Genomic DNA, 23,815 nt, shown 5'->3' on the forward strand with positions numbered 1-23,815 from the left:
CAAGTGACATAAATTAATGAATTAATTTTGTGTTTCCTGTAAGATACAGGAAAATATCATGTAAATTGACCATTTGTATTCTGCAAATAAGTGCATGCAGACTTATATAAAGATATATTATGTATCCTCCACTTCTGTTTGATATTTTTTGAAAATTAATAAATAAAAAAAGGTAGAATTAAAAAAAATATATCAATCATTTTACGCGTTTTGAGTAGTAGGGTTCATGAACTCTTCATTGTAGTCCTTGAACAATGGTATTTCCGACTTGACCGCGCATGCGCTGTGCTGCGCATCATCATCATCAGTCTCACGCGAGTGTTCATGACGCTGTGGCTAGAACGAGCGCTGCTGCGGGCACTTTCTCCAGGTAGGTGGGCGGGGGCGCGCACAACATCCACAAGACTATAATGTTATTGATAATGTGCGCTGCTATTAGATGAAATGAGTCTAGAAGAGTATCAGAGACTTGCGTTTGCGAAGGTTTCTCTTTCTGTCCGTTAATTAAACTGCGAATGTCCTCAGCCATTGCCAAACCTCCTGCAATCTCATGTAAACCAGTGTAAACATAGACCATCTGTGATTCACAGGCTTCTGCTCATCTATCTTACAATAGCTTTATTCTTAAATATACAGCAGGCTAAATGATATTTCATGTTGTGGGGTGAATTTTGATGCCTTTGTCATTATTACATCATAACTGCATCATGTGTTTGGCTTTTGTTATCTAGGGACATGCATAACAGACTCAATAGCCTATTACAGTTGCACGAAACTATTCTATGTAGGCTAGTATACAATATGGGGCCAGAACAGTTTATATTTCACATCACAGCCATGTGGCTTTGATGAGCAGAAGCTGATGATGTTCATTCTGAGCGAAGACTTATGTAATTAATTAACCCCTGCAGCAACATGCCACGTAATTGGTTGGGCGTCGTTTGAAATAAGATTCCGAATATCGATTTCCCAGATTTGATTCCAGTAAAGTAAAAACATTTAGTCAAGCATTTATATTTAACATATTTGTTTAGCAAAATGTTTTGTTGCAACTGATTTCCATCAACAAAAATCTGCAACCTATGTTTTTAACAAAAATAGCACAGCAAAAACAAATGCAATAAATAAAATACAACTGGTTCAGGTACAGAAATTTGAATCAAATGTAAAATAGCTGCATAGTTTTTGTTTTATAAATAAAATATAGATTAATCCTTTTTATAGTTACAAAAGTTATTCAGTCAAGATCAGTGAGTGATTTTCTTTTTCTTTTGTTCTTCGAATAACGTTAATAACAAAGACGGTAGCAGAAATATTAGGCTACTGTGACTTTAAAACCTAATGCAGGAAACTAATACATTGTGTAAACTATACTATGTGTCTAAATAGGGTTAGAAGAATCAGCTGATATCACTTGCAAAATGTACACATGATTCAATATTTTGTCAGTACAGTCTCTTGTTAAATCATTATCCCTCTTTCAGCTGACCCATTCATGCCGCCCTTCCTCTAACGTCTGAATCTACTGAAAAGGACCTTTTTCAACAAATCTTTCCTCAGGTTTTTCACAGACAAAATGGCAGTGGAAAAGCGCTTGGCATATTCTATCGTGCAGTTCCTCAGAGATCAGACACACTGTGGCTCGCTGAATTCAGATGAACAGGAAAGCCTGGAAGGTAGGTCACCCTCATGTTTAAAACATTTAAAGTCACAGGCCTTTTCTACTCTTGGACTGGCTGTTCAGATTCAGGACTCTCTGAAAGTCACCACAGCAAACTATTTTACTTTTCTGTTTAATTACATTATTATTACTATTAGTGATACATCGGCGGCCTGATGTATCAGATTGATTGGCAAAAATGTGGCCATTTTGTTATTTGTAAAATAAGAAGTGTGTTTAATTGTATTGAATGGGTAACACTTTACAATAAGTTTCATTAGTTAACTACCTTAGTTAAAATGAACTAAGAATGAACAATACTTCTACAGCATTCATTAATCTTAGTTAATATTAATTTCAACATTATTCAAATCAAAGGTTGTAGTTGTTCACATTAGTTAATGCACTGTGAAGTAACATGAACAGTCAATGAACAGCTGTAACATTAACAAAAAATAATAAAATAAACAAAAACTTTAAAAAGTAACAAACAAAAAACTAATACAGTAACAAATGTATTGCTCATTGTTAGTTTGTGTTATTAACTGTTAATGTGTAGATTAACTAAGGTTAACTAACGAACCTTATTGTAAAGAGTTCCCATTGAAGGTACACTTTTAACTATTCTCTTTGCCTTTACTATCTTGTATTCTTTATCCATGCTATCTTTTCTTTGTACTTTTGTCAGTTAAATAAAGGTTATAGAGAATTAACAAACCACAGATTCTTACTGCATTTTACAAATTGTCCCAACTTCTCTAGAAATTGAGTTGTACATATACTATATCCATATTTAAATATTATTTCAATAAATGATGAAGACATGGTAAAACATTTAAGATATTCATAAAACAATTAAAAAACATTAAAATAAAATAAGAAATCTTCATAAATGGCCACCATTGCTGAAGATGTAATATGTAATTAATATATAGAGTTAATGTTTTTTTAAAAAAAAAAAAAAAATTTGAAAATATGAATGCATAATTATTTTTGTTATCTATTTAAGTTGCCGTACAGTGTCTCGAGACCACTTTCAAGATCAGCTCCAGTGACTGCCATCTCGCCGCTCCTCAGCCACTGAGAGAGATATTCCTCAACTCTCTCCTCAAAGTAACTACATTTCATACATATCAGCCTGTCATGATTTATTACTGTTGTTATGCAACAAGCAAGATTTTAGACACATTTTCCTACAGTTTCTTGTCTAAACTGTTTTTTACAGAATGATATTGTAACGTTACCTGAGACGTTTCCATCTCCTGAGGACATTGAGAGAGCCGAGCAGCTTAAAAATGAGGGCATGTCAACCTTTCCTACTGTATTTAGACTCAAAACACTGTCAGAATCATATCAGATGATGCATAATCTATAACATAATTGTTCTGTCATCACATTGTTCCATTGAGATGATGCAAATAAAAACATGATCAATAATGAATGCATCAATCATTTCCAAATCCAATGCTCAAATGCTTTTGTGTTTCTTTATTAGGGAATAACCACATGAAAGAGGAGAATTATAGCAGTGCTGTGGACTGTTATACAAAAGCCATTGAGTTGGACCAAAGAAATGCAGTCTATTACTGTAACAGGTGAACGTTTGATATCACACTGAGAATGCATCGCTCATAAAGGCGGATGTGTCGAAGTTTGGTGTTGACTGATGGGATTGTTCTCTCTCAGGGCTGCGGCACATAGTAAACTTGGAAACTACACAGAGGCTACGGGAGACTGTGAACGAGCGATTGCCATCGACCCTTCGTACAGTAAAGCTTATGGCAGAATGGGGTGAGATTGTTTAATTATTGTGGTGTAACCGTCAATGTTGTTATTGTAGCTGAAACTAAAATTAAACTATAAAAAATAGTTTTCTTTCATTGAAATAAGGCTAAAAATAAAATAAATTTAAAGCAAGTATTATATATAATTTATAAATTATTAACATAAGTTAACTACATTAGTTAACATGAACTAACAAAGAAAAATAATACTTAATAATCATGTATTAATCTTAATCATTTCAATTTCAAAATTTACTAATATACATTATTAAAATCAAAATCTGTTAATATAATGGCATGGACCTGAGCTGATAAGAACTAGCATTAGCATTTTCAAAGTTTCATGAGTATTATATGAATCAGTCTCATGAGTATTAAATTAATCAGTTTCATGAGAATCAAATGAATCAGTCTCATGAGCATTAAATGAATCAGTTTCATGAGAATTAAACAAATCAGTCTCATGAGTATTACATGAATCAGTTTTATGAGTATTAAATTAATCAGTCTCATGAGCATTAAATGAATCGGTCTCATAAGCATTAAATGAATCGGTTTCATGAGCATTAAATTAATCGGTCTCATCGTGAGCATTAAATTAATTGGTCTCATAAGCATTAAATTAATCGTTCTCATAAGCATTAAATGAATCGGTTTCATGAGCATTAAATGAATCAGTCTCATAAGCATTAAATGAATCGGTTTAATGAGCATTAAATGAATCGGTCTCATAAGCATTAAATGAATCGGTTTCATGAGCATTAAATGAATCAGTCTCATAAGCATTAAATGAATCAGTCTCATCATGAGCATTAAATTAATTGGTCTCATAAGCATTAAATTAATTTGTGTCATGAGCATTAAATGAATCGGTTTCATGAGTATTAAATTAATCAGTTTCATGAAAATCAAATAAATAGGTCTCATGAGCATTAATGAATCCGTTTCATGCGAATTAAACAAATCAGTCTCATGACAATTACATGAATCAGTTTTATGAGCATTAAATGAATCAGTTTCATGAGCATTAAATGAATCGGTTTCATGAGCATTAAATGATAGATAATGATTAAATTATTGTAAATATAGATATATTGGAGAAGGTGATTCCTTAAGAGTACTGAAAATCTTAAATGAAATCAGATGAATCAGATACCAGAATAAATGCATTCCTTTTGATTCACGGCCCTGCTGAGTTAAACAGATTTTAAAAGTGAATCTAAAATATTTTAAAAGTAACCAACCAGTGTGTTACAGTTATTAATGTACACAATTACAGTACTTGCATCTTTTATCTACTTTGATCTTTTTGTGATTCTAGATTGGCACTAACTTCTATGAGCAAGTATCCAGAAGCGATATCTTATTTTAATAAAGCTCTGGTGTTAGATCCTGAAAACGACACCTACAAATCCAACCTAAAGATCGCAGAGCAGAAACAAAAAGAAGCATCCAGTCCTGTGAGTAGAAGACGCTGCTGTCATGTGTAGTTTGATCCACCTTATGAAGAACTTCAGTCTATCTTAGTTTTTAATGAATGTATATTGAGTATTCCAGTTTAGTAATTAAATATGAGAACTAGCCTATAATAACTCCTAACATTAGATTTTACATGTGTTCTCACAGACGGCCACAGGACTGGGGTTTGACATGGCCAGCCTCATCAATAATCCTGCTTTCATTAGCATGGTATGTGCAAGTGTGTGGTTACGCATTTCTCTTTTAATAGTATTTATGAAATGGGTCATAAATCGACCCTGCGACCCCTTTCATCTGTCAGGAATGCAGCCCATGCCAGAGTTAAAGGGCCAGTTGGGTGAATCAGACTGAGGGTGAGCTTGGGGTTTCTAGCACACTGCAGCAGTCTAGAAAGAAATTGGGACAATTTCATAAAAAGAGCAGACTTTTGAGACCTAAATGCACAAAATCTAATGCAGGGTGTGACTGCATTTGTGTAGAGGAAGGAAGACTTCAAGAAAGATGGATTTGACATCCTCTAGGCATTGATTATGCTACTTAAAGACCCTATGGCTATGTTTGGAGTTGCACATTACCATACAGTGCTACTCTGTAGAATGTAGTGCAGAGCGTTTTATCAGACAAATGCTTCATAAATAATGTTAATACATTTTCAAGGAAGTGCAAGGCTAAAATTGTTTATCGTTTAAACGTTTGTAGTCGGTCAGTCTTTTAGGCCACCAAGGCTGTATTTATTGGATATAAAACAGTAATCTTACAATGTCACTGTCATGTATTCTTTAAGTGTGAGGTTTGTATCCACTCAAACACTCTCTCTTTTGCATTATAGGCTGCCAGTGTGATGCAAAACCAGCAGGTGCAACAACTGTGAGTTCAAATAAATCAACTCTGTCTTCCATATTGAACCTTTCAATTCATTTGAAGGGTTAGTTCACCACCCTTATGTCGGCCAAACCTGTATGACTTTTGTTCATCTTTGGAAGACAATGGAATATATTTTTTATATTCGGTCATCATTTTTGTCCATCCATTGAAAGTCTACACAGTCAACATTTTCAAGCTTTAGAACATAAATGAAGAATGAATTGAGCAGTTTCTCAATTCTTGAACAGATTTATTTTAGCCTTTTATTCACATACACACAGGCTCCTTTAGAAATCGTTTTAATGTAGTTGAAAACCAGTGTGCTGCTTATTAGATTTCTTTAAACCATGATACATTTTTTTCCAGGCGTCTTTGACAAATAGAAAGTTCAAAATATTTTCACTTCTTTGTCAATTTTTGAACAGTAGTGTTCATCTGCTCAGATTGGGAAATTTGTTCCGAGCAGTACAATCACTTCATATGATGAACAGATATGTTTTAGGCTTTTATTAAAGGGTTAGTTCACCCAAAAATGAAAATTCTGTCAGTATTTACTCACCCTCATGTTGTTCCAACCCCGTAAGACCTTCGTTCATCTTCGGAACACAAATTAAGATATTTAAGATATTAAGATCGCTCCTGCATACAGTCCATAGGCTTCTTGAGGGACTGGCTCTTGCTGTCCCCGAAAAGTCATTAAAGACATCGTTAAAATAGTCCAAGTGACTACAGGGGCTCAATCTTAAGTTTATCAAACGACACTTTTGTGCGCAAAAAAACAACAAAAATAACGACTTTATTTCAACTATCACTTCCTTCTCCATGAGCCTGTAAGTCAGTTAACGTAGTGTGATTGCGTAGAGCTACGTCACACGTAGGCTCACTATTGGCCGACGCTGGTCATGTGTGTGTGATGCGTGTGACGTACAATAACAGAAGCTTACGCTATTAAACTAGTAACCTGACTCGCGCAGAGGGAGAAATAAACGAATAGTTGAAATAAAGTCGTTATTTTTGTTGTTTTTTTGCGCACAAAAGTGTTCTCGTCGTTTGATAAACTTAAGATTGAGCCACTGTAGTCACTTGGACTATTTTAACGATGTCTTTAATGACTTTTCGAGGACATCAAGAGCCAGTCCCTCAAGAAGCCTATGGACTAGTATGCAGGAGCGATCTTAATATCTTAAATGTCTTAATTTGTGTTCCGAAGATGAACGAAGGTCTTACGCGGTTGGAACAACATGAGGGTGAGTAAATACTGACAGAATTTTCATTTTTGGGTGAACTAACCCTTTAAGGCTTCTTATCTTAGTTGATCAATGCACGTATATCAAATATGATAAACAAAACTCAACCGTACATTCTTGACATATGAGAACCAATGAGGTTTGTTCTGCGCTACAATCGCACACAAACAAAAGTTTTTTGGATGAACTATCCCTTCAAACAGCCAATGCCAGAGTTAGGTAAATAAATATTCAATACATATTTAAAATAAAAGTATAAAACGCAGCAAATAAACATATATAAAAAAGTGCTTGACTTATTTAAAAGAATGTATATATATATATATATATATATATACATACATATATATATATATATATGAAGAGTTCAGATGCAAAAGCCTCTAAGTGCCATTTGAAATTTTCTTCTTTAATGAGGATTTTTATCAAACTTGTATATTTAAGTTCAGTAATTTCACTTAAATGGCAATGATAATTACCTATTAATTGTTATTTAAGTGAAATTACTGAACTTAAATATACAAGTTTGATAAAAATCATCATTAAAGAAGAAAATTTCAAATGGCATTTAGAGGCTTTTGCATCTGAACTCTTCATATATATATATATTATTTTTTAAATAAGTCAAGCACGTTTATATATATGTTTATTTTATATATATATTAGGGCTGTCAAACGATTAATCGCATCCAAAATAAAAGTTTGTCTTTACATAATATATGTGGGTACACTGTGTATATTTATATATAATATAAATTATATATAAATCTATAAACAGTATATACATGAAAATATTTCTTAAATATATACAAGCATGTGTGTGTATTTATATATATATATATATATATATATATATAATTATACACAGTGCACCCACATATATTATGTAAAGACAAACTTTTATTTTGGATGCGATTAATCATTTGACAGCCCTAATATGTATACAGTACGTGTATATATATATATATATATATATATATATATATATATATAGACATATGAAGAGTTCAGATGCAAAAGCCTCTAAATGCCATTTGAAATTTTCTTCTAGAATGATCATTTTTATCAAGCTTGTATATTTAAGTTCAGTGATTTCACTTAAATGGCAATGATAATTACCTATTAATTGTTATTTAAGTGAAATTACTGAACTTAAATATACAAGTTTGATAAAAATCATCATTAAAGAAGAAAATTTCAAATGGCATTTAGAGGCTTTTGCACCTGAACTCTTCATATACATGAAATTCTTTTTTTTTCTAAAAGGCACAAATGCAATCTTTTCACGCAAAAATAACTCTGCAGCCTAACATCTGATAAACCTCCATCTGACCTTTCCTCAATACGAAGTGTGCCTACATTATAATATAAAATATTTATTGAACAATAATAGCGACTATAAACTTTGCATTCAAAAGATATTATTAAATATGTTGTAAGTAGTATTTCATTTGGACACCTCATATCTGTAATTTGAGTTTAAAAAAAAAGTCCTGGAATTTCTTTCTACTGTACGAACCCTGTAATACTGCAACAGAGACATTTTAAGATACCCACGCTATATTTAAAAAAAGTCATGACCTGGTGTGTTTGTGATTAACTGTCCACAACCAGCATGTCGGGCATGATGTCCAACGCAGTGGGCGGACCTGCGGCCGGAGTGGGTGGATTAACTGACATATCCAGTCTCATTGAAGCGTGAGCATCTTCTCTTTGACATTTGATTGACGTGACATGTGTTCCACGAAAGGTTTAAGAATTATGTGATGCATTCAGAGGTGATGTGTGTATAATTTACGGCTGCACCAAAGGGCACAGAGCAGAATTACAACCGTAGATGTTTTGATGTGGCTCATAGACTCTGACCTGGTGTTGTTTGCTGCCGTTTCTCTCAGTGGACAGCAGTTCGCCCAGCAGATCCAGCAGCAGAACCCAGAGCTGATCGAACAGCTGAGGAACCACATACGGAGTCGCTCCTTCAGCGGCAGTGCGGAGGAACACTCCTGATCCCAGCAGGTCTGAGACCTCACACTCGTCCTGTTTAAACTACACAATTACAAGCAGTTCTGATGTGTGGAAACACACTCATTAGAGTTGGAGCATTGAGCTGTGGTGCTCAAATTTAAATACAGCTTGTGACATTTCCAACCTAGGCTCAATGGGAAAAAACATTTTCCAAAACATCGGTTCACTACTGTTTACGTTGAACATTTGTCGGTTCTCGTCTACTTCGCTTAGGCTTTAAGATTGTTACATTGGTGGCGATACGTGGGAGAAAAGACGAACGCGTTGTCAAGAGTCCTCGCTGCGTTTTAAACGAAAGAGATCTGTCATTAAGAGGAAAAAAACAAAACGATTATACTGGTGACTTCATAATGGTAATTATTCTCAATGCAGAAGTTGTTCGTAATGCATGTAAACACAAATATATAAATCAGATTGCAAAGTTTAGGGTTCGTACAAACAGAACTTTCAGCCAGCACCTTGTTTCCTGTCCTCCATTATTGGACAAACTGATTAATCCAGGTGTGTCTGACCTGAATAGTCACAACAATAATCAGGCACACCTGAATTAATCAAGTTTGTCCAATAATGGCAGACAGGAAACAAGGCGCTGGCTTAAGTTCAGGAAGTAGTGCAGCTGTGCTTTTTTTTAAATTTATTTAAAAAATATATATATTTCTCAACACTGAGCTGTGGTGCTCCGTTTGAAACTTGTACTGAAATGAAAACTAGTGGCAGTAAAAGAGCAAGAACTTATTCCCTTTCACATAAATTAGGATTAAATGGGCAGATTATCGATTATTAAAGACTTATTTTCACATGGTTCCTTGCGCAAAAGATTGCTATGACCTCAAAACACTTTTACCATGGAGCTTTTGTAAACTAATACATTTTGACATTTGCATCACATAATCGGCTCCATATGTATTTCCAAAAATAGTAAACTTTCCCGATAGCTCTCCTGATACAGCAATGCGCTTGTGATGTGAAACGCTCGATATTATATTTCCCAACTGCCGCGATACGTGCAACAACCAGATTCACAGTCGTTTGTTTCAGGTATAACTGACTCACTTTTACATTTCACTTTAAAAGTGTCGTGAAAAGTGCAAAAAAAGCAACGTGATACACATTTTAGAAATGGCTTTTTCCCAGTGAGCCTGTGTTGGACATTTTCCCAGTGCTCTTCTCACTGTCTGTAACTAGTAGGGATTTTCCTATAACATTTAAAGGGACACCATGCAGGAATCCCGTTTTTGTCAAACAGCGACCCCTAGAGTTGCTGTGGAGTAAATACCACTCACGCTCAACGTGTTACATAGTATACAATAGTACATTGTGTTTAATTTGTCGTTTAATGAGATCTAATATATGTTGTTAGTTGTGAGAATTTTCACTTGATTAAATACACAGGTCCAATAATTATCCCCACGAACTTTAATGGTCCAGTGGCAGAACGTTTGTCAAGCGTATCAGAGGTTCTGGGTTCTAATCGGTACTAGTTGTATAGTTTATTTTCCTTTTTTTTTAGTCTCTCAGTCTCTGAACTCTGAAGCTGCAAAAAGCGGCATAGTGTCCCTTTAAACTGCTGTAAATATACTCCATGTACTGGACTTTTCTGTTCACGCACTCGTGGATCCTGCAGAATAATGAAAACTATAAACATGGTCTATACAGGATCAAGAATCAGAGGATGGCGGGCGGAAAAAGAGACGTGAGTGCAATCGTTAAATTCATTCTTCTACTGGAGTCGAACCCGAGATGGAGGGAATGGCACTTTATACGGAGACGTGGGGGGGGAGAGGAGAAAACACATCTAAAATCACCTTAAACACAGAACATTCTCTTAGGTTTCTTTGTGTGTGTCTGTGTAGATAATGTTTCAGTCCTCTTTATGAATGTAGCTGGTAATAGGACACATCAGAGTTGACTTTATTTTACTAAACGAATGATTGATCATATGCTTATGCCTATTAACAAAATGTGGGGCCATGTTATCAACATCCATGTTATCAACATCCAAGGCATTGTAAATAGCTCACAGCTAATATGACATGTTTGGAATGACATGCGGATGAATAAATGGCGACGGTTGTCATTTTAGGGTGAACTAACCCTTTAACGCATTCTTATTATTTTGTACAACATATTCTGTTCGTTTTAGGAACAAGAGACATTTGTTTGTGGTAACCACTATATCAGCTGCTTCACCGGATCTGTTCGTTTAATCATTTTATTCACTGGTAATGACAACAAAATGTTGCTAAATAAGCATTTTCATAATCAATTTTTGCAATTTTTTTTTGCAACATTGCAATTTTCTTTTGCATGCTCCATAATCTGATATTTACAGTCAGATGAGTGATTGAAGCCTATGTAATATGCTAATAAAACACAGAGCGGTATAATGTTTTGTCTAAAAACAATGTTAATAAATGTGTCTTGAAATCATTCTGTCGATATTGGCGTCTTTTATATCGGCAAACCATTATGATATTTGTTCATCACCCACCAGAACAACACACTTTTGTATAGCAAACCTTATAAATGTGTTAAGTCAGTGCATAAGCTGATTTTTAATTTACATTTTATTTACATTGACAGTTAAAATCATTATTAAGGGCTTTAAAAATGACATTTTAAAACAACAACCTTAAAGGTAAAGAGCAAAAGGTGTTATATTAATAGATGCAGAACAGATGGGAAGTTGGTCCATTGACACAGACAGTGCAAAATGCCACAAGGGTTCAACTCTCTGGACTCGTGTAAGGGCACACCACACAGACCTGTGCGATGTCATCATATTCGTACGTTCTTTTCAGGAAAGTATCCGTTAGCCTCAGTCCTGATATGCTCTAAAACAAAAACAAAAATTACAAAAATGTTTCATGGACCCTGTATCATAATTCATTTCATTTTTGCTTCATTTCCGTTTTTTTTTTTTTCATTTAATTTTTTTTACGAAACTTGTCATTTTGGTTCTGCAGACAGAAAATCTAACAGAAAGCTCTTTTTTTTGAGTTATCAAATGTCAAATTTGGAGCACAACTTGTTTAGACATTTGAATTTGATTTTCTTAAAGTGATTTAGAAAATATCTATTTCGTATCAAAATTAAAAATAGTATTTTTGTCCATTTTTCATAGCAATACACGTAAAATTCTGTTGTTGTTTTTTTTTTTATTTCACTTTTTTAAACGTTTTTCACTTTAAGTGTCGTCTTTGAAAATAAATCCAACATAATTCTGCGCTCAAAAGGCCATTGCACACAGAGTCCGAAATTTTCATATGCGTTTTTTCGTATTCGTGATTCGGTGGCTCTGAATTTTCAAAACAGTATTCAAACTGCTTGCTATGGATGTGCAAAAACGCAGAAAATCGAACCCGATTCGATTTTTTTCATGACGGACGAAAGTTTCGGAGGCAGTGTGATTTACATAATGTGAGGTCGTATTTATTTTTTAACGTGCGGAAATTTCGCACGCGAATTTCGGACTCAGTGTGGAATGGCCTGAAAACATTCAAGATATACGAGTTTTAGTTCGAAATGTAATTTTCAGGTCTATGCTCAAAAATTTAATAATGGATTGTAACTACAGCACAAATATTATTTTATATTAAAAAAATCCCCTACAAATACAAAATATAAAAAAAAAAACATTATCAAACTAATATATAGTACATTCATTTCATTGCCAAAAAAAAATCTGTCATTTTTGACCGACATGCGAAGAGCACCAGAGGGTTGAGACAGTAATCTGTAAATTACTATTATGATTGGCCCCTTGCTTCTACATGCCAAATAATTAAATAATCGCTAAACTGAATTTGAATTCAAGTAGAAAACTCTGCCGGACACCGCAAAGTCGAAAATCAAAAGAAAGTAAAAGCCCATTGAAACTTCAATAACGGGCTCTGCTGGAGTGTACCTGTAAGCCCTGAACGGACGACAGGAGCCTGAGAGGAATGGACAGCGAGGCGCTGGGGCTGAGTTTACCCAACTGTCTGCCGGAAACCCCACACCAGTGGACGGAGCGCGTGTTGCACATCTCCAGAAGCAGATCCATGGTCCTCTCACTGACAACAGGAACACCAGCGGTTAAACCCCACAGAGTTGATCTGTAACCTGACAGGCTCTCAGCCGTGCTCTGACCTGCAGTTGGTGATTTTACAGGTGATGTCGAAGGGCTCCTCTAGGTTGACCGTGTCCGGGATGAACTCGAGGGAAAGCCTAACATCACCGTAACCAGGAGCCTAGAAGAGAAGGCCTGAATGAGCTGCGTTCTGTGTAACATACGGACAATGTCTTACTGATTTGTGTTGTAGTCCATTGGATTAACTAAAGCGACTGAGCGATTCTTTTGCTTTCTAATCTGATGTACCATTCTCTGTAGCTGGCTGGTCTGTAGACGTCCTCGCTCCCCGAGGTTGGTTTTCCACACAATGTCTAGTTTGCCGATTACCGTCACCCCCTTGATGACCCCGGCCTTCTCCGCAAACTCTGGCTTGGGCTTCAAACAGTACAAATACTGCCTCGTGTCCAAGGGCTGCAGATACGACATCTTCCCAAACGTCGACACGCTGCAGAAATCCAAGAAAAAGTTGCGTATAGGTTCAATAATGTCTAGCTGTACCATTTACAGCTGTTTGTCATTTCAATAGGAAGTGAACACGGGATTTTGGTCGCATGAATTCCCCATGTTGACCAACAGAAAGCTGCTCGGTTTGAAAGCAACTTCTGTGCTTTATACTGGGAGTTTGACTGGCACATGCACAGAAGGAACTCAACAGTGACAGCGAGTCTTACCTCTCATCCGCAGAGGACACGGCGTTGAGCTCGGTCACGTTGTACATCATAGAAGGTTCCAGAGACACTTTCTCCATGAACATCGGGGACGTGGTGATGTTCTGGATCTGTGCCTCTAGGAACACCTCATCTGTCTGTAAGGTCAAAGGTCAAACACATCAAACCTAGGGTGCGTTTACCAAACCCAACTATGGTCGTAAGTTACCAATAGAGTTCAATGGAAACTGCGATCATAGTTGGCCTTTACTCAGCCCAGTCAGATTTCATGCAGTATTGTACTGTATGGATAATAATTAATATTTTTTACACTTTATCCTGGAGGGATACTTTATTTGAAGGGCTTTACATGAAGACTTGCATACGAATGAATTACAATTCAGTAATAAACAGGAACTCTTCGGTTCTGAATGGCACTGAATTGAATCATCGTTGTTTAAAGGTCTATGATTGAGGCCCATCAAATCAAGTTCTTCAGACAAGTTTAAGTGGAATTCACTGAACTCTTTCAGAGAGGCATATCAAGCTGCTGTTTGGCCATTAGTGTTATTTAGAGTTGGGGGTTAGTTCATGCCTGTGGATCAACAGCACCGTTTGACAGAAGTGTTGTTATTGATACAGCATGAAGCGAAGAACCCATACCAAGCCGGATTCACTCAATAGCCCAGAAATCACACAGTTTGGCAAATATACATTTGAAATTAGACATTATCATGTCACTCGACAAAGTCTTTTAACTCATCACATCATTATTATTGATACTAATGTGATATTAAACTGTTAACATGTTTTTTGGGGGGGAATTTCAAAACACAAGTGATTTAAACCTGTCAGAGAAAACATCCACTGGTATAAGAGATCATTAACCAAGCGTCAGGAAAGTGTGAGTGTTGATGCAGTGCGGCGCTGGTGAGAGGAGGGAGCGGTGGAGCAAAAGTACTGAGATGAAACAAGGCAAGGAAAACAGAAAAAAAATATTTAGCCCAACTAATTTTTGGTTTACATATTTCTTTATTATTATTTTTAGATTATGTGGATTGCCAATTTTAACAAATTATAACTTTTTTTTGTTAATTTTTTTTGGAACATTTAAGGACATTTTCTATTTTCAAATATCACTGATTTAATTTATAACAACAAACACTGTAAAAATAAATGTTTCTGCATTAATCCATCCATCTATATACATCTTTCAATCTCCATCTATATCCATCAATCAATCAAACAATCTCCATCTATATCCATCAATCAATCAAACAATCTCCATCTATATCCATCTATCAATCAATCAATTTCCATCTATATCCATCTATCAATCAATTTCCATCTATATCCATCTATCAATCAATCTATATACATCTATATACATCTATCAATCAAACAATCTCCATCTATGTCCATCTATCAATCAATCAATCAATCTCCATCTATATCCATCTATCAATCAAACTATCTCCATCTATATCCATCCACAATCAATCAATATACATTTATATCTCTCTATTCATCAATCCATTTATCTATATCCATCCATCAATCAATCAATCCATCCATATTCATCCATCCATCAATCCATCTATATCCATCCACCTACCATCGGCCCATCCATGTCCAATATCCATCAATCCATCTATTCATCAATCCATCTATATCCATCCACCTATAATATCTATCTACCCACCATCGTCCCATCCATGTCCATTATCCATCCATTTATCCATCCATCCATCCATCCCAATCTATGTCTACCATCCATCTATCCATCCATCCATCCATCCACATCCATCCATATCAATCTATGTCTACCATCGATCCATCTATATACATTATCCATTCATATACATCTATATCCATTATACATCCATCCATCATCAATCCATCTATATCCATTATCCATCCATCCATGCCCATTATCCATCCATCTATCCATATATATATACAGTACATACATTGATCTATCCATCCATTCATCTATCTGTTAATCTATCCATCCATACATAGATATATCCATCTATCTGTCCATACATCCATCTAACTGTCAACCTATCCATACAAACATACATAGATCTATCCTTCCATTCATCCATCTATCTGTCAATCTAACATACATAGATCTATGCATCCATCCATTCGTACATAGATCTATCCATCCATCCATCCATCTCTTAATCTATCCTAACATACATACATACATAGATCTACCCATCTATCCATCCATCTATAATCTAACCATACATACATAGACCTATGCATCCATCCATCCATCCATCCATCCATCCATCCATCAATCTATCCATACATCTATACATTTATCGATCTATCCGTCCATCTGCTCTACCTTTCGAAACAATTTTCCATTTTGGCTAATGCTTGGTTTCTCAGGTTATGCTCAGTAATAACCAATAGCCAAAAAGCTATCCCTGCCTTCTTTAGGCCACTGCTGTGAGTAACGTAGCCTTTCTAAAATCTTGCCAACATATAATACAGTAACTTTTTCATTGTCATTCAATGATTTTTGGCAAAAAATGGCAAAACATTATGAATTAGAAAAATAACTTTTACTATAGCACAGGTCTGGATTTCTCAACATAATCTCATATTTCCATCTCAGTACTGTCCTGTTATCTGAACATCAAAATACTTTTCATATGTTTTCCCCTTGCTTGTTTCAAAGGCTCAGAAGAAGAAAAGAAAGAGGTTATGCTGAAAATAAAGTTGCAATGAGAAAGAATAACAATTACCACGGAACTGAGGTCACTCTAATGGAGGAATAAAACACAAAAATAAACATTAGAGAAGTGAAGGTTACATGCACCAGAAAATGACAATGTCAGTTTTCTTCTTGAGGCAGCAAAAATGTGAACAAAACAGTGAATTATGAATGAAACACACACACACTACTTATATCAAAGTGAAAAAAATGAAAATGTATAAAATGGGATCTTAAAAAGCATAGCCTCACTATAAATTATTTCAAAAGCTGCGAGGCAGTGCAGAGAGGAAGATAAACAGTATGACCATGGAAACCACTATAGACTATAAGCGAGTCATTTGCTTTCGGATATATTATCTAAATATTAGGGGTAAAAAACACAAAGAGCTCAAACTGGTAAATGTAAACTTACCTCAGCATTGTAGAATTTGGTCTTTACATCTAGAGGCTTGAGAACCTGGTTCAAAATAGAGTTAAAACTGAAGTTTGAGCTGCAGCTTGATTCGACTTCAACAGAATCCATGTCAAATTGAATTTATCACACAAATCGAGACTGCTTCCAATGACCCAGCTTCAGTTCTTCAACTCTGCCGACTGTTTTCAGGATATGTAAAGCAGCACGAGTTCAAATGTCAAACTCTAGTGTAAATTAAAAGTCTCGGCTCTGTGCAAAATGGTTTGCGTAGAACTGACATCCAGTCACAAAGCAGGAAGAAATGAGCTCACCTGAAATTTGAAGAACTTTCTAAAGTACAGCTTCTCTCCAGTCTGAGTGGTGTAACTGACAGCACAAACCAAGCTGGAAGCAGACGATCAGACACGCATTATGATGAGGACAACAGCGTGCTGTATACATCTCTTATTCTTGATGGATTTGATCTATTTATGGTAGCAACAGTGAACATTTGCAACCAATTTGAAGTAATTTGAGTCATTTAAAGCACATCAAACTCAAAAATGTTGGGGTGGGACTTGAATTTACCCATTTAATTGTATTGTTAATTGTTAATTGTATTGTGAAAAATGGGTGTGGCCAAAACTGAGTGGGAATTCAGTATTTTTTTAAGTGTTATCAAATCAATAATCATGATTAAATTGCATCTAAAAAAAGTTGGTGTTTATATAATGTGTGTGAGTGTGTGTGTGTATATATATATATATATATATATATATATATACACATACACACACACACACACACACACTCACACCTAAAGGATTATTAGGAACACCATACTAATACTATGTTTGACCCCCTTTCAACTTCAAGGCAAGGTGCTGAAAGCATTCTTTAGAAATGTTGGCCCATATTGATAGGATAGCATCTTGCAGTTGATGGAGATTTGTGGGATCCAGGGCATGAAGCTCCCGTTCCACCACAACCCAAAGATGCTCTAGTGGGTTGAGATCTGGAGACTGTGGGGGACATTTTGGTACAGTAAACTCATTCATGTTCAAGAAACCAATTTGAAATTATTCAAGTTTTATGATATGGTGCATTATCCTGCTGGAAGTAGCAATCAGAGGATGGGTAAATGGTGGCCATAAAGGGATGGACATGGTCAGAAACAATGCTCAGGTAGGCTGTGGCATTTAAACAACGCCCAATTGGCACTAAGGGGCCTAAAGTGTGCAAAGAAAACATCCCTCACACCATTACACCACCACCACCAGCCTGCACAGTGGTAACAAGGCATGATGTGTCTATGTTCTCATTCTGTTTACGCCAAATTCTGACTCTACCATCTGAATGTCTCAACAGAAATCGAGACTCAAACCAGGCAACATTTTTCCAGTCTTCAACTGTACAATTTTGGTGAGCTCTTGCAAATTGTAGCCTCTTTTCCCTATTTGTAGTGGAGATGAGTGGTACCCAGTGGGGTCTTCTGCTGTTGTAGCCCATCCGCCTCAAGGTTGTGTGTGTTGTGGCTTCACAAATGCTTTGCTGCATACCTCGGTTGTAACGAGTGGTTATTTCAGTCTAAGTTGCTCTTCTATCAGCTTGAATCAGTCGGCCCATTCTCTTCTGACCTTTAGCATAGACAAGGCATTTTCGCCCACAGGATTGCCGCATACTGGATGTTTTTCCCTTTTCACACCATTCTTTGTAAACCCTAGAAATGGTTGTGCGTGAAAATCCCAGTAACTGAACAGATCTTGACCAGGACCACACCCCTAAATGCATTGAAGCAAATGCCATGTGATTGGTTGATTAGATAATTGCATTAATGAGAAATTGAACAGGAGTTCCTAATAACCCTTTAGGTGAGTGTATACACACAGTACAGACATGTACATGTATATGTGCGCGTATGTACACACATGTTAACAAAATTAGATTGTGGAGGACTATTCCATTCAATTCATTTTTTGATTGTTTGATATGATTATATTAACGCTACCCAGCAGTAAATGACCAGGAGTGTGTGGAGTCTGTCAGAAGCTACGCACATGTGTGTCCCAATCTCCTTGACCTCGTGATGGATGACATCATCGATGCAGGACTCTGGCTTGAGCTCTGAAACGGCAGAGTTTGAAGCAGAAAGATTTAACCTCTGGGAGCTCGTCTGCAGGTCTGCCTGCGAACAGAGACAACCGTGGGATAGTAGCGTGACGACAAAACCGACACAACTACATCATGCTTTGTTCCTTCAAGTGAGCCGGTACCTTTACGAGGATGTCTTTGACCACTTGACTGCTGTCGTTGTGCACGCTGATGTAACTGGAGAAGGTCTCGCCTAGGAAAATATTTCTGTAGGGAAATAGTGAGAATGCATTTTTCACATCACTGGAACGGTTTGGGAATCAAATGGGCATGTGGCACTTTCCATTTATAGGACACAGAAAAGAAACGCAGATTCTTGATCTTTCACCTCAGGAGGACAAACAAAATCCAAGATTCATTTTCTAATCTGTTTATAATGTTACAAAAATACATGCCTATATGGATTTTTTTTAAACAAAAATAATTTTCCTAACAAAAAAATAATAATAATCATTTTGCTTAGAAATTTCTAAATTTCCAGTGATTTAGAATGGGATTATAGATATTTGATGAGTTTAAAACTAGGTTATGAAGAGATGGGTTGTTAGGTGAAAATAATAAAGTGGCTGGCGAGTGTGTGTGTGTGTATATATATATATATATATATATATATATATATATATATATATATATATATATATATATTAGGGCTGTGCAAAAATTAAAAATAAAAGTCTCTGTTTACATAATATATTTGTGTGTGCTGTATATAATTATTTTGTAAATAAATACCTATGCATGCATGTATATATTTAAGAATTATTTGCACTTAAATTCTATATATATATATAAATACATAATCTATATTAAATAAATTTAAATATTTTATATATGAATAACACATTTTCTTAAATATATACATGCATGTGTGTGTATTTATATATACAAAATAATTATATACAGCACACACAAATATATTATGTAACACAGACTTTTATTTTGGATGCGATTAATCGCAATTAATTTTTGCACAGCCCAAATATATATATATCAACAATGATATATTTATATATATATATATACGCACATATATGTGATTTTTGCTTCTAAATCTTTTAAAAAGCAAAGCGATACCAGAGTGTACCGTGTTTGTGGAAAGTGCCATGAACTCATTAATAAATCATACAATTTTAGGTCATTAAATCTATACATTACCCAAAATTCTGAGGTAGCGTGAGCATTTCCCCAAGGATTAGTGTTTCTGCCCCCTTTACGGTAGACGGATCGTCTTTCATGAGTCGTATAAACAAATCACCTGCAGACATGTGATATGCAGAGCTGTAAACCCTCTTGACTGACAGTCTAGACCCCATAGACATCTAAATCAACACAGCTTTTTATTTGTGCCTTATTTATGTATAGTCAAGACTTTTCAGAAGGCCACACATGCTGGTCACAGGCCATGGTTTGCCAACATGCATGCATGGCAAAATATAACAATGATATACGAGTCATCAAATTATGAATAATAATAACCAAACAAAACTATCTGCAAGCCATGATTCGGCTGACTATTTATACAAATTAGAAGCATAACGTGAGGTGGTGTCTGATGAACTCCAATCATTTCCTCTTCAATATTACAATCTCATTCATGCAGTTTTATAGGGGAACATATTTCAGCCACTATTATTTATAGAAGTGCTACTCAGAAGTGTCATCGTGACATGCGTTCCTGGAGCAGGGCCGCTGCCGATCGTGTTTCAGAGCTGGGTACCTGCAGAAGCATTATACCAGGCCTCTCGCAGAGGCGGAGCTGCTGATAATAGCTCTCAGAGAAACAGTACTCTGGACTCAGCAGTGGTTTCATGGTTTCATTACAACAACAAATGTTTCTGTGTATTTACTGTGTTTTCCACAGGCTTTAGTGAGACCGTGGTGGTGGACCTTGGTCCCTCTACGGGGCAAATTTTGTACATTTTAAAGTTAAATTCATCAATCTGGTGCACTTTAAGAGTTCAAAATGAAGAGCTGTTCAGTGTTCAAATTGAACCAAGAAAGAAGTTGATGAATTGATGTGCAGCTGAACTTTAAAGGGACTCAAACCTCTTTATAGATATAATTTAGTGTTTTAGACTATATGGCATTCCCGCTGATACACTTAGAATATAATTAAAATACACTTTTGTCCTAATTTCTACAACTGCAAGAGATAAACCCTTGAGCTTTTATTTTGATGGAAACTGCAGTCGAGGTGGGTAGTGGGTACCTCTGCTTTAGACAATTAATAATAATTAATTTATGAATTATGAAATTAATTTCTTTCCCAATGAACCAGTAACTGATTCCACAAAATGTGTGTATTCATCAAAAGTTTCCTGATGATTATTGATGAAATCACGGTTCATCATCACAAGTGTCATTGGACTGTACCTGGAAGATCTCGGTCCTCACACGTCACCGGCATGTTTGTGAAAAGCGTAGGTTTGGTCAGCCGCATCACTGCAGGGAGAAACAAAACATGAAATCGATATTTCAGTATCAAAAAACACATGATAACTCTTGGAGGCTATAGTTGCTTTTATTTAAGGTTGACCAGAGTAACAGACAGTAACAACTTTTGTGTAGACACGAATGTACCATGCTGTTCACCGTGTTGTTTCTTGTGTAATTTAAATGCTCAGTTGATCCAAAGACCAACATAGCCATAAAGTGATATTTACAATATAATAACATATATAGTTAGTTAGATATCTTATTCCACGTACACCCTGAATTCACATCCCCGCCATACAAAATGCCAAAGAACCAAATGATGATCAATTAATATTTCACTTGATTAGCATTGTGAAATTATTTAATGATCACAACTAAGTATATTTAACCTGTATTTATCTAATTGTAACACAGTAATGGAGAATCATTCAGTGGTCTCAAAATTCTCTAATTATTTTCTTAGAATTGCAAGTTTATATCTCACATGATATAATTTTAACACCCAACTGCGACTTTCTATCACACAATTTTGAGGAAAAGAAAGGTATAAATTATGAGATGTAAACTAACTTGCAATTGCAAGAAAAAAAAAAGAATTGATAGATAAAAAAAATTAAGTTTTAAATGTTTTATTCCATGGTGGAACAAGCTTCCATATCAGTAAATTAGACCCAAAAAATTGGAAGTATTTTTTACTTCATCAGTATGGTATGAAACTTGGGGACTTTTGTGGCACACACAATTAGAAAAGGCTAAATAATCACACTTTTAATCTTAAAAAAAAAAAAGCAAAACATGAAAATACTGAAAAATGTCTTCTTTTGCAAACCGAAATAAAAAGATAATCAGGTTGACTAATTATTTACTGAGTTTAGTTAAACTTTCCCTGCCAGACATACCAAAAGAACAAACTTGAAAATGACTGTGGGGAATAAATTCTTTTAAGTTATTGTTCTTAATTCGTTTTGTCAGTCTGACAAGTAACGTATAGTAAATATATTATGAGACATATAGGGTTATTTGACATGAAACCCTGAAGAGATCATGTAGAAAACTAATAAAGCATCACTTCGGAGAGCTTTATTATGTCAACTAGACTCAAAAACGTAACTAGAACCAATGAAAGCCAGAAATGTGTGTCTCTGATGGTGCCACAAAACAGCAGATTGCACATGTTTACAACAGCAGCAGAAAACTGCTAGACACAGACACATATTCTTACAGTATGTGACTCTTACACTCGTAAACATGTACCAGGGCTCAAATCTAGTGAGCAGAAGTAGGTTTGAAACTCAACCCATCCTGTGCTCAGCAGAAGTGGTTAGCATGTAGCTAACGCTACCAGGGCGATCGCTTCAGCTACAGATGAATGAATTAATATAAGTAAGCACGCAACATTGTTCAGACATTCAGCTGCTCTTTCGCTACTAGAGTAAGAAAAGGTTAAACCCCGCAATACCTTTTAATGCGAGCAGATGCTCTTGTTTTGCCTGGTTGACATCCATCCTATCTGCTGCACTGGACTGACCTTTCACCTGCATATCAGCTGCCGACGGCGACTGCAGAGGGACAAACCGCGTTTCAGCAACAGCAGAACGCGACCACTGGCGCCTGTAAATACAGCAAATCCACATAGACACGTGTGATAAATGCACAACATGTAATACTGCAGTTCAACACCTCTTTACTGTTACCACGTTACTATACACTTCATATAGGATGTAAAGTGCTGTATCATTAACTAAGTGGCTAATAATAAATCCATGTTTTTTTTTTGTTGGTTGTCTATCGTTACTCTCACTCCCCCACCGTATATTTTATAGTTCAGCGATACATTGACTGGCATTTAAATTAATAATAATAATAATAATAATATCATATTATTAATAATAATAACACTTCAGATATGCACAACTCTACCAGTAGATGACTCTCGTGCTCCAGAGAGCGATTGTGTTTTTGCTGCAGCATCTTTTTCTCTCTCTCCATAATAATAATTTCTCTATGATTTTATAAATGCACATTAATTCAATGTTTGTTTGTTTTTTATTAGACAGGTGCAGGCTGTTAATAATAAATAAAGATATTAATGATGTAACTATGTTAACTATGTAACTTTTGGCTCAGCATGTTGTTCAAAACCTGCACGTTTTTTTTTTTTTTTTAATTCCTGTAGAACAAAAAAGAAGATATTTTAAAAAAAAATTAACTGGACGGTAGCCATTGACTATATCCTGTACTGAAAGTCAATGGCTACCTAACTGTCTGATTAGCAACATT

At 35.6% G+C, this 23,815-nt stretch overlaps 2 protein-coding genes across 4 annotated transcripts; one reads left to right on the forward strand and one right to left on the reverse strand.

Annotated features, from left to right (window-relative positions):
• The first annotated feature begins 278 nt into the window (after nt 1–278).
• On the forward strand, nt 279–10,852 carry sgtb (small glutamine rich tetratricopeptide repeat co-chaperone beta). Of its 2 annotated transcripts, XM_039676968.2 has the most exons (12): nt 279–370; nt 1,561–1,676; nt 2,670–2,773; nt 2,886–2,961; nt 3,156–3,255; nt 3,347–3,451; nt 4,766–4,904; nt 5,071–5,133; nt 5,753–5,790; nt 8,649–8,732; nt 8,930–9,050; nt 10,716–10,852. In XM_039676968.2, the coding sequence occupies exons 1-11, from the start codon at nt 279–281 to the stop codon at nt 9,039–9,041; spliced, it is 1,029 nt and encodes a 342-aa protein (XP_039532902.2). In that variant the 3' UTR covers nt 9,042–9,050; nt 10,716–10,852. The 2 variants fall into 2 exon arrangements, with proteins under 2 accessions (XP_039532902.2, XP_088982211.1); XM_089126085.1 differs by lacking the exon at nt 8,649–8,732 and having other exon boundaries at nt 288–370.
• Nucleotides 10,853–11,579: 727 nt separating this feature from the next.
• On the reverse strand, nt 11,580–23,147 carry trappc13 (trafficking protein particle complex subunit 13). Of its 2 annotated transcripts, XM_039676965.2 has the most exons (13): nt 22,995–23,147; nt 21,473–21,541; nt 20,255–20,354; nt 19,222–19,306; nt 19,006–19,133; nt 17,281–17,353; nt 16,967–17,011; nt 16,583–16,600; nt 13,845–13,978; nt 13,420–13,618; nt 13,191–13,291; nt 12,967–13,114; nt 11,580–11,893 (listed from the first exon to the last, which is right to left on the reverse strand). In XM_039676965.2, the coding sequence occupies exons 1-13, from the start codon at nt 23,074–23,076 to the stop codon at nt 11,786–11,788; spliced, it is 1,290 nt and encodes a 429-aa protein (XP_039532899.2). In that variant the 5' UTR covers nt 23,077–23,147; the 3' UTR covers nt 11,580–11,785. The 2 variants fall into 2 exon arrangements, with proteins under 2 accessions (XP_039532899.2, XP_039532900.2); XM_039676966.2 differs by lacking the exon at nt 16,583–16,600.
• Nucleotides 23,148–23,815: the final 668 nt, after the last annotated feature.

The sequence above is a fragment of the Pimephales promelas genome, chromosome 23 (genome assembly GCF_988280905.1).
Source record: "Pimephales promelas chromosome 23, fPimPro1.hap1.1, whole genome shotgun sequence".
Lineage (NCBI taxonomy): Eukaryota > Metazoa > Chordata > Actinopteri > Cypriniformes > Leuciscidae > Pimephales > Pimephales promelas.

Excerpts from the sequence above, each read along its gene's own strand:
- sgtb (XM_039676968.2), top strand. The coding sequence starts at position 279 with ATGCGCTGTGCTGCGCATCATCATCATCAGTCTCACGCGAGTGTTCAT. Across the intron at positions 1,677-2,669 it reads TGAACAGGAAAGCCTGGAAG|TTGCCGTACAGTGTCTCGAG; the intron begins GTAGGTCACCCT and ends TATCTATTTAAG. Across the intron at positions 3,452-4,765 it reads AAAGCTTATGGCAGAATGGG|ATTGGCACTAACTTCTATGA; the intron begins GTGAGATTGTTT and ends TTGTGATTCTAG.
- trappc13 (XM_039676965.2), bottom strand. The coding sequence starts at position 23,076 with ATGCAGGTGAAAGGTCAGTCCAGTGCAGCAGATAGGATGGATGTCAAC. Across the intron at positions 21,542-22,994 it reads GCATCTGCTCGCATTAAAAG|TGATGCGGCTGACCAAACCT; the intron begins GTATTGCGGGGT and ends TTCTCCCTGCAG. Across the intron at positions 20,355-21,472 it reads TGAGGACCGAGATCTTCCAG|GTGATTTGTTTATACGACTC; the intron begins GTACAGTCCAAT and ends ACATGTCTGCAG.